We start from the raw sequence: 11,044 nt of genomic DNA, 5'->3' as shown, positions 1-11,044 counted from the left end.
CCAATGTGATTTGCTATGTTTACCTATTTTAAAATGAATATTGTTGGTTTGGTCTGTGGCCTCAAAAGAACAAGAAGACAAGATGATACCAGCTTCAAGGATTGAGGGTCGAGATTGATGGGCATTTTTCACAATTACTGACATGTTAATGATGAAAGATAATGATCAAAGATTAAAAGATCAGATCACATTAGTTGTGAGTATCTGCACTTGGCAGCAGCAGTAAGAAGTGGTTGGCAGTTTAATGTTAAAGCAGGCTAACGGAAGATGGGAAGCCACAGCACCAGCAGGAAACCCACAGACAGATCTAGATCATTATAGCAGATTTGTTCTACTAATATGGGTGAGAAATACAAATTGAAGCCTTGTGTGTTCATTTGAGGCCCAAACCTGCTGCTGCAGTGTCTTTCCTCGTCTCTGGGCGGCGCGCGATAACGGCGCGCGGTGCTCTGCAGTCGGACGCGATTGGTCGCTGGGGCAGACAGAAGATTCCGGAACGCTGTCACGCATCAACCGGCGTACCGCATGCTGCTACCTAGCTTCATGGAACAAGAACAAGGGTGTATCACCGTCCGTTGACTGAAATCCACTGTAGCTGCCGCTGTCACTTTTAGCACTGAGCTGTATTTCTGTTCTTCCTTGTAATTACCGCACTCTAAACTGTTCGGTTAGCTAGCCAGCAAAGATGTCAGTTGTCGGGTTTGACGTCGGGTACCTGAACTGCTATGTAGCGGTAGCCAGAGCCGGAGGGATTGAAACTGTCGCTAATGAATATAGCGATCGATGTACACCGTAAGTAAAGCAAGGCACATTTTTACGTATGCTTTGAGTTGTGTTATCACCAGTGATAGCAGACACAGACTGCAAATTAACTCACTTTTCTTTCATCACGATTTTGAGTGAAGCTAAGCTAGGTTAGCGCACTAACGGATTTCACAACAGGAAACAGCATGTGATTGCTAAAGCTAACGCTAGCTGAAACAAAACCATTGTAAGTTCAAAGGAATCCTTGTACCACCACACACGATGAAATACATCCTCGGTTGTATGACTACTCTAATATCGTCGAGTTAATCTGTAGAATGCTAGTTGACCTTCGCTAAACATAACGGATTTATTTTTCTTTCCTTTTCTTTTCTTTCTTTCTTTTTTTTTTTTTTTACCGCAGGCGTTAGTGAGCGCATGATTGTAGGAGGCCAGATTTTAGCTGTCAAATCGACCTGATCGATCCCTTGTGCTTCATTTTCAGACCCATAGCTCATATTAACGAACGTGGAAAACCCGATTATAGAATATTGACGTAGAAACACGAACATCTATCACGACGTGAAATCGTCATCCTCTAAACCAAATACCATTTTTATTGCTGCCATTAATCGACCCCACATGAAGCCGCATCGTCTCCCAAATTGTTGCAGGGGAGTTAACTGAATCGTGTTTTCTGTTTTTAGAGCATGTGTTTCTTTCGGACCCCGGAATCGATCGATCGGTGCTGCTGCAAAAAGCCAGGTAGGTTTTTTGTGACGGAGGAGGGGACAGGTGTTTGCATAGTGCACTGTGTATGAGCCTGCCCAGTGGTAGTCATGGGTGCAACACACGTCACACTCATTAAACCCATTTTCAGGTGCACATGGATTTTGAATAGAGGTTTTACAATGATGTTTTCCACAGGTCGTCACAAACTGCAAGAACACAGTCCAGGGGTTCAAGAGGTTTCATGGCAGGGCCTTTTCAGATCCCTTTGTGCACCGCCTGAAAAACAGCTTGGTGTACGACATTGCACAGATGCCAACAGGAACCACTGGCATCAAGGTAGGGGAATCTGTTGGTTGTATTATGTATAGTCTAGATGCACTGGTTATACTGGTTTATATATCTTTTATCTTTTATGTATGTAAATGCTGCTGCTACGCCAAAATTTCCCAGCTTGGGATTAATAAAGTATATCTATCTATCTATCTATCTATCTATCTATCTATCTATCTATCTATCTATACCTAACAGTTACTTACAAGAGACTTATAGTGACTTTCAATTATTGTTATCTTTCTGCCTGCCAGTCCAGATAATTAAAAATCTCCAATCTCCACACACAAAAATTAGTTGGACAAGAGAGACATTCCATTAGACGTTATGTCAGAGCAAGGAGCCTTTATTTAGTTTGACATATGTGTGTGTGGTTAAACACGCTGGTTAACTGGTTTTACTTCATGGTGACTCATCAGGTCAGACATAATAAAAAGAGACACCTGCTGATCAAAGGAGACGGTACAGCAGGAGGTAAATGTCATTCTGTCATACCAGCAGACGCAAAGAAAACTTGTATGTACATCAGATTATAATACCGTGGACAGAGTATTTCAGAGAATGATACAGTCACATACTTGGAAACAAGAGATATTGTTCATTAAAATCATTCATATTCTCTGTCTTGTTTGTTGTGTACTACCATTCTGGTGGCTGAGTTGTATTCCAAAGCTAGTCTTAAGGCTCAACAAGCACTAAGAGCAGATGAATAGCACTTTATTGCTCAGCACACATGCGTGTCTTGAAGTTGTGAAATCTGTCTGTGTCATCACAAACTGAACTGGGATAAAGATCAGAATGGTGGAAGGATAATGTACACTGGGACCTGACAGTATGATAAGACAAACTGCATGTTTGGCAGTGTGATTTATTGTTAATAATAAAGTAGTATTTTTGCATTTGGCAAGAGACCGTGCGAGACAATAATGTTTTATCGGTCCATTATCATGCAGTAACCTTTTTGTACAGAGCACTTAGTATAAGCTTATACAGATAAAATGTAATATTTCTCTCTTGTCTGACAATTTCCCTGTCGCTAAAGGTAATGTACATGGAGGAGGAGAAGGTGTTCAGCATTGAACAGGTCACCGCCATGCTGCTGACCAAGCTGAAGGAGACAGCAGAGACTGCCCTTAAGAAGCCTGTGGCGGACTGTGTCGTGTCTGTAAGTATCAATATTACTGTACTTGTTGATGCTGTCTTTACAGAGGGGCAAAATATTTAGTCTTTTGACCATGAAAAAGCCCAGTGCTCTACCCACACAGGTCGCTTCTTTTGACTGTTATCACCTGTTATAAGTAACAATTAGGGGTGGGACTGTTTTTGGTCAAAATTAATCATGAATCAAATTAATCATGATCATGGTTCACAATCTAAATTGTGATCTTTTAACTCAATTCTGAAATGAATTGTGGACTATGGTGGGACTGAAAACATTGCAAGGCTCCAGACTAACTGTTTCCACCAGCAGCACTGGTTCTCCTCACTGACCATTTTCAAGCATAGCTTAAATCTTTATGCACTGCGATACATTTGTATTTTTTCCATCTTAACTGTATTACCGATGGTAGCACATGATTTAAAAAATGTTCTGGTTCTGTTTTTTTATTATAAAAAATAGAAAAAGAAAATTGATATAGTGCTTAAAAAATCATTTTACATGACTTTCTAAACACCAGATATTTTAAAAACCATGTATTTATACAAAAAGTGTAAAATGTTTTTTTTGATAGTATTAAAACTATGTTTTCCCCATTCTTACTGGCATATAGACTCAGAAGAGGTTTTACATGATTTATTCATCAGTTTATTATCATGTGTACGAATCCATTATTAGGTCATTTTAAAGGACATCCCAATGAATCCAACAAACAGAAATCTGGGTTAAACAAACTGCTGGAGAGAGGGTTCCTAATACAGCTGCTATTATTACTGCTGTGTACTATAACACTCGTGGGCACTTTGCAATAGGATATGGGATTTCTAAAAGCTCTCGACTATGAAATAGATCTGACAACGACAGAGATTGTTCTAAAATATAGATGTTTGGCAGAGTAGACTGTTCGTTTGATTTATTTATTGCTTCTGCAACCTCATTGACACATAACCAGCAGAATCGTCACTGCTGGTGTTTGACCATGATATCTGGTGATGATTTTAAAAATCAAAATCACGTGGACATATTTGCAAGTGCGCAGGTGCGTCTAGTTATAAAATGCAGTCACACTGTCTCCTTAAATGGTCACAGTCTGGAGCCCTGTCCTCATTCACTGTGCCACTAACTTGTGTTGCATTATTTACAGTGAAAGCCACATGAAATGATTTGTCCAGTTAGCATAGCTATCTAGTTGGTCACATCCCTCTCCTGGTCTGTTCATGTAGCATGAAAAATGCTAGTCAATGAGGTTATGTGAAGTTGGGAAACAGAAGTTGGAGGACAATAAATACTGCAATGTCATGATTGACCTGAAAGGGAGATTCTAGAGGCCTACAAAATTTATCTTCATGTAAAATTGTCTGATCGTTAATCCAGAGTTTGGTGACATCACATTATTGCCAGTATAACTTCAGCCTGACAAGAGGTCTAATTAAGCAGGTTAAAAAAAGAAACTGTGTAACTGTTTAGGTAAAAAAATGAATCTATTTGAAATGCTCTTCTTTACCAGGTTCCCTGCTACTACACTGATGCTGAGAGGAGATCAGTGGTTGATGCTGCTCAGATCGCTGGTCTGAACTGCCTGAGGCTCATGAATGAGACAACTGCAGGTCTGTACTGGGTGTTTTTGGGCAGGGCTCGGGCAAGGTGGTGCATGTTTGATTGTTGTTCTGAATGTGGCTGGTGCTCAGACCTAACCTAACTTGTAAAAAAAAAAAAAAAAAGACTTTGACATTGATTCCAGCAGTTGCTTACTTCATAAATAATTTAACAATTATCCTTACAGTTGCATTGGCGTATGGGATCTATAAACAAGATCTCCCTGCTCCCGAGGAGAAGGCCAGGAATGTGGTCTTTGTCGACCTGGGCCATTCCGGATACCAGACGTCAGTGTGTGCCTTCAATAAGGGCAAACTCAAGGTGTGTAGAGGTTTACCATCACAACAGTGTGTGAGAGGCTATGTTTCATTCCTTCAACTCTCGCTGAGCCTGTTCTCCATGTCTCTCAGATACTCTCCACGGCCTGTGACCCAGAGTTGGGAGGAAAGGACTTTGACGAAGAACTGGTGAAGTATTTCTGTGAGGAATTTGGCAAGAAGTACAAGCTGGATGTCAAGTCAAAGCCCAGGGCTCTGGTCAGGCTCTACCAGGAGTGTGAAAAGCTGAAAAAACTGATGAGCGCCAACTCCTCTGACCTGCCGCTTAACATCGAGTGCTTCATGAATGACATTGACGTCACTGGCAAAATGAACCGGTAAATAACCAACATGCCATTTGTATCTCTTAGTATCCATGCTTCATATCTACATTTTTTTGGTTTAAAGAGCCATTTTTAAGCTCAAGTAATGTTTACCTTTTCTCTTGCACAAGGGCTCACTTTGAGGAGATGTGCGTTGATGTTTTGGCCCGAGTTGAGGCTCCGCTGCAGAGTCTCCTGGAGCAGACCAGTGAGTTTACTTCACCTTCCTTACCTGTCCTCTGTTAAAAAAAGTAATGTATGCAAGTTTACTATTATTTTGTGTGATAATAAAACCTTTTTTTGTTCCGTAAGAACTGAAGAAGGAAGACATCTATGCAGTAGAGATAGTGGGGGGTGCTTCCAGGATCCCAGCTGTCAAAGAGAGAATCAGCAAATTCTTCGGGAAGGAGCTGAGCACCACACTGAATGCTGACGAAGCTGTGGCCAGAGGATGTGCCCTGCAGGTTTGTCAGATTTTGGTTTTCCACCCTCCTGTTGCTCGCTAGAAAATCGTCACATCAGCTCTTGAGTCTGCATCTTTTGAAAGTGAGAGGGGTGTTTTTTTTGTCTTCAGGTTTAAAATGTTTATTATGACTATTAATGAGCCCCCTCGCTGGTTCTCTCCACAGTGTGCGATACTGTCACCTGCCTTCAAAGTGCGTGAATTCTCCATCACAGACGTTTCTCCCTACCCCATCTCCTTAAAGTGGCATTCTGCTGCAGAGGAAGGTCTCAGGTAAAAAAAATAAATAAATAAATTAAAAAAATATATATTATATATATATATATATATATATATATATATATATATATATATATATATATATATATATATATATATATATATATATATATATATATATATATATATATATATATATATATATATATTTTTGAATCCCAACTGTCTGTGGTCTCAGTTATTGAATGTAATACTAATTGTGACACACTCACTCACTTGTTGCAGTGATTGCGAGGTGTTTCCCAGAAACCACGCAGCACCTTTCTCCAAAGTGCTGACCTTCTATCGGAAAGAGCCTTTCTCTTTGGAGGCCTACTACAGTTGCCCTAATGATCTGCCCTACCCCGATCCCACAATTGGTAAGAAACAAAAGCTTCCTAAGTGATCTCTGACCACGAGAGGAGAGGAGAAGGAGGAGTAGTTAATGTGTTCACACCCAACAGATACACAGGCAGATTAACATCCTGTCAGACTTCTGTCTACTTTACAATACAAGTATGTGCTGGTTTGGTGCACAAACTCTTGAGACAAACATGATCAAATCGATAAGCAAATAAAATGACTGAACTGACTTGCTCAGACTAATGACATTACCTGAGGCCTTAAAGCTGTTTTGCCTACTTACCTGTTGTAATTGATCTTTCTTTCTTTTCCTCCTTACAGGTCAGTTCATGATCCAGAAGGTTGTCCCACAGGCCTCTGGGGAGAGCTCCAAGGTGAAAGTCAAGGTGCGAGTGAACATCCACGGTATCTTCAGCGTGTCCAGCGCCTCCCTGGTTGAAGTGCAGAAGTCTGATGAGACAGAGGAACCCATGGAGACGGAACAGGCTAATGAGAAAGATGGAGAGGTACTTCAGCCAAACAAGTGTTTTTTTTTCTTCCCCCCCATACAAAGTCTCCCTTTACACAGAGAATCAGATCCATATGTGTACTACCAGTTCTACATCTGTTTTTAGACACCCCCAAGAAATCTTGTCTGTTTTTATTACTTCTCTGCAGTCCAAGATGCAGACCGATCAGGATGAGCAGCAGGGTCAGGGAGACGGTAACAAAGAAACGGAAGACAAGAAAAGTGAAAATGAGGAGATGGAGGTAAGATGCTCAATTTCTGTGTAAAACAACTATAGAGTTACCAGTTTATGAGATTGTCTTTGCAAGGAAATACAAATGAGTATATTAGCCCAGAATAAAGCCCATCTTTGAAAGCCTTGTTTTGTTTTTCATCCTTGCGTATGTAATACACTTTAGAAATTTGAAACATGATGGGGCCTTTTTAAAAGTAGAATAGAACCAGCTCTAACATGGAGTAAACAAAGCTAAACTTTAGATGTTTCACAACCTGTTTGACGCAGAGCTAAAGACCTGGATTTTAAGGTAGGGTAATCGATTCTGGAGAAAAACAGTCAATTTGTTTGGTCTCGTTTCCATGTTGTTAAATACTGATGATCTAATAAGATATGGTCATTGCATGTCTTGATTCATTTTGAGTGATATTTTGAATCTCAGTGCCTGTTCTCTTTCTTTAGACTACCACAGAGGAGGGCAAAGGAGAGAAGAAGTCCGACCAACCCCCACAAGCCAAAAAGCCCAAAGTCAAAACAAAAGTGCTCGAGCTTCCAATTGAAAACAGTCCACAGTGGCAGCTAGCAGATGACATGCTCAACCTTTTTGTAGAAAATGAGGTAACTAAACATCCAGCCATCGCATAACTAAATCCACCCACCAGCCTGCCATCTTTAATTACTTGATCTATTTTGAAGTGTTTAGCGGTAACCGTTGCTGTTTGGGTTCGCTTCAGGGTAAGATGATCATGCAGGACAAGCTGGAGAAGGAGAGGAACGACGCCAAGAATTACGTAGAAGAGTACGTGTACGACATGAGGGACAAACTACATGGGATGCTGGAGAAGTTTGTCAGTGAATCTGTGAGTACCACGGCCACCTCTGACAGAAATGGGTCCAGAGTTAGGATGTTATAATCACTGTACAACACATTTGGCTCTCCTTTTTAATATTTGTGAAAATATTTTTTATACTTTCAGGACCGAGATGCTTTGTCATTAAAGCTGGAGGATACTGAAAACTGGCTGTATGAGGACGGAGAGGACCAATCCAAACAGGTGTACATTGACAAACTGGCAGAGTTAAAGGTAATTATTGCTGTAGAGATTATTTCTTTCCTCCATGGACTGGTAGACATCATGATTTCTTTAATGACATGCATACTGTGTTGGCTACAGAAACTTGGGCAGCCCATCCAGGAGAGGTATACAGAGGCTGAAGAGAGACCTAAAGCTTTTGAGGAAATGGGAAAACAAATCCAGCAGTACATGAAATTTGTTGAGGCATACAAAATGAAGGTAAAACGTGAGGCTTAAAGTAAAAGATTCCCGAAGTAATAATGACTGTGGAAATTAGTAACGCCATTTTTGTTATCTATATTTGATTTCCAGGAGGAGCAGTATGACCATTTAGATGAGGCAGATGTCAACAAAGTGGACAAAGTGGCCAGTGAGGCAATGATGTGGATGAACAGCGCCATGAACCAGCAAAGCAAACAGAGCTTGTCGGTGGACCCCTCTGTCAAAGTAAAAGACATTCAAGCAAAGACGAGGGTAAGCATCCTTTGTGTGTATAATAATACCAGAGCAGTTAGAAAAACATTGAATCACATAATTAAACTATAATCAGAAGTAAATCCCCTCCCACAACAAAATCGTGAGTAAATGTCAGACTACACTTGAACCCAAGGTGAACTGCACCCACACTGATACTGTACGGAAAACACATCCAGCGCAGGTCAGATTAACATTTACATTTAGGGCATTTAGCAGACACTTTTGTCCAAAGTGACTTAAAGTAAGTACATTTGTCAGAAGAGAGAAACCACGATGTGACAAACCAGATGTGCTACTTAGGCTACCAAGTCCACAGCAAGAGAGAGGGCATGAAACACCGCTCACCATTGAAGCTCTTAAAGGAGCACAGTCCACCAGTTATTGTGGAAAGGAAAGATTGCTGACACGAGGTGGCTTGGTATTTCACACAGATGGGCGTGGTTTTGCAGGGTGTACTAGTGAATGCCTTACGCTGGAGCTCCATGACTATCTCAGCCCATGCTCTCAGTGCACGTCGTTTTCCAGTCATTTGTGTGTTTAACCTCATCTTTGTTTGTGAAGGTTGATATTCTGCCTCATACGACCATTTGGGTGGCTTAATGAGAGGTTTTTTCTGTTTGAAAACCTTTCAGAAAGGCAGTTCTTAAGAAGATAAGAGTATACAAGAACTCAATAGTGGTGTGTAGTTGAGGTGCTGAAGGTAGATTACTTTTGGGTGAGCAGCCACAGTTTGCATCCTGCATCTTTTTGGTGTTTTGATTTGTTTATGATATTCTATCATGTGGTCATATTGAGTAGGGGGATAGCAGGTCATGTGGATGGCGGGGTTATTGGTTAAGTACCTGTTCAGCATCTTTGATCACTGTGATTACTTTGATTTTGAGTTTGTGCATTTTATCATGACTTGATTGTTGTTTTTCGTTAATAAAAGTTGAAACTTCTTTTCGAATAGCGGTGACTTCTTTCAGGAAGCACGTCATACAACCAGGCCCTCAGTTTCTCAGCAGCTTATTTAAGTTGTAGCATTAGGTTTAGAAAATGTAACTTCTAGATTAGATTTAGGCAACAAAAACATTTTCTTAGGCTACACAAAAGATCTCGTCTGAATAAGTCAATGTTCACTTTTGGTTTTACATGGGATAGGCCAACTATGATCAGCAAAAATGAAAATAATCTGATGTTATGAGTGATGAGACACCCAGTGTGAGCTGACAGGAACATGCATCAGGCACACAAATAATATGTGTGACAAAGGATGTGAGGCGCCACCCCTGGGTTTTAGTTAAAAATGCCTATGCTGCCTTAAATGTTTGGTCACATTGAACTTTGACTAATTAGCTTCCCACATGCATGCTTAGCATTCTGGATTCAGTTCCACATTGGAACTGAATTTTGGCCCCCACCCTACCCATGTGTAAAATAAATATGTAAGACACTTAAGTCAGCTAGACTTGTTCAAGGGATGAACATCGTAGCCATTGGTAAATTGGACCCAGAATATGATTATTTCACTGTAAGAAATCAGATTGTGGATTTTCTGTGTTGAAATGTGTCAAATTTCACATGCTGCTATTTGGTTTTAAGATGAACTGGCCATATGCTGTTTTAGATATACTTCATTGCTCTTGATGGAAATTTAGAAGTAATTTTTCAGTTATCTGAAGTTTTTAAGTAATGAAACACTGAGGTCAGCTATCTTCAAAGAACACAGTTAACTGTTGTGCTTATATTGCAGTTATTTGTTGGGCGAGGGCCAATTACTAGATCTCCCACAGGATTGTATTTCCTTAATTAGAGCCATTATTACATGTTGTTTTCTTTGTGCAATTTCCCAGGAGCTGTTCTCCACTTGCAACCCCATTGTGACCAAGCCCAAGCCCAAGGTGGAGCTTCCCAAAGAGGACACGCCTGCAGAGCAGAACGGGCCTGTCAACGGGCAGGAGAAAGCCCAGGACGAAACTGCAGACAAGGGAACGACCGAGAACACGGGCAACCCCAGCTCAGAATCCACAGACAACAAGCCCGACATGGACCTCGATTGAAGCAGCCCGACGCCTCCCTAAGCAAAGCCGTTCGGGGAGCTGGTTGTTTCAGATTGAGATTCAGCCTGGGTGTATATCAGAGCAGGTTTAAGTGTTTCAGGAACTGCACTCTAAAGTCAAAAAGCAGGCAGGGTGATTAGCACACCGAGCCCAGCTCCTGGTGGTATCTCTCTGATGACATAGCATGCCCTCTCTCTTTCTGGATGACATAAATCAAAAGCCAGCCGCAATAAGCCTGTTTGACAATGAGCGCTGTACACATGATGGTATTTATTTCTGTTGTGTGCTCTGTACATGTTCTGGTCTGTGTCACAATATGGTTTTAATAAAGTTATTGAAAATCAGTTGTGCCATATTTATTACCATACTTGGTTCCGTTACAAGGCTTCACAAATATATTGCTACCACCACTGATGGGTCATATCCTGGGTCATGTTTGTGG

General features: G+C 40.9%; 1 protein-coding gene across 1 annotated transcript; it reads left to right on the top strand.

Moving 5' to 3' along the window:
• The first annotated feature begins 685 nt into the window (after positions 1-685).
• hspa4b (heat shock protein 4b) lies at positions 686-10,946 on the top strand. Its single transcript, XM_037076864.1, has 19 exons — positions 686-792; positions 1,452-1,509; positions 1,672-1,812; positions 2,849-2,971; positions 4,473-4,572; positions 4,749-4,882; positions 4,972-5,216; positions 5,333-5,409; positions 5,514-5,665; positions 5,831-5,937; positions 6,169-6,302; positions 6,607-6,791; positions 6,943-7,035; positions 7,470-7,625; positions 7,742-7,867; positions 7,985-8,092; positions 8,183-8,302; positions 8,396-8,557; positions 10,396-10,946. Exons 1-19 carry the CDS (start codon positions 686-688, stop codon positions 10,600-10,602), a joined length of 2,535 nt encoding a protein of 844 aa, XP_036932759.1. The 3' UTR covers positions 10,603-10,946.
• The last annotated feature ends 98 nt before the right edge of the window (positions 10,947-11,044 follow it).

This window comes from Acanthopagrus latus, chromosome 18 (genome assembly GCF_904848185.1).
Source record: "Acanthopagrus latus isolate v.2019 chromosome 18, fAcaLat1.1, whole genome shotgun sequence".
In the NCBI taxonomy this organism is placed as follows: Eukaryota; Metazoa; Chordata; class Actinopteri; order Spariformes; family Sparidae; genus Acanthopagrus; species Acanthopagrus latus.
This window is presented reverse-complemented; position numbering and strand designations above follow the sequence as displayed.

Bases quoted from the DNA above. Each gene is read 5' to 3' on its own strand.
- hspa4b (XM_037076864.1), top strand. From the start codon at position 686: ATGTCAGTTGTCGGGTTTGACGTCGGGTACCTGAACTGCTATGTAGCG. The intron at 1,510-1,671 runs GTAGGTTTTTTG...TGTTTTCCACAG, and splicing joins GTGCTGCTGCAAAAAGCCAG to GTCGTCACAAACTGCAAGAA. The intron at 8,558-10,395 runs GTAAGCATCCTT...GCAATTTCCCAG, and splicing joins ACATTCAAGCAAAGACGAGG to GAGCTGTTCTCCACTTGCAA.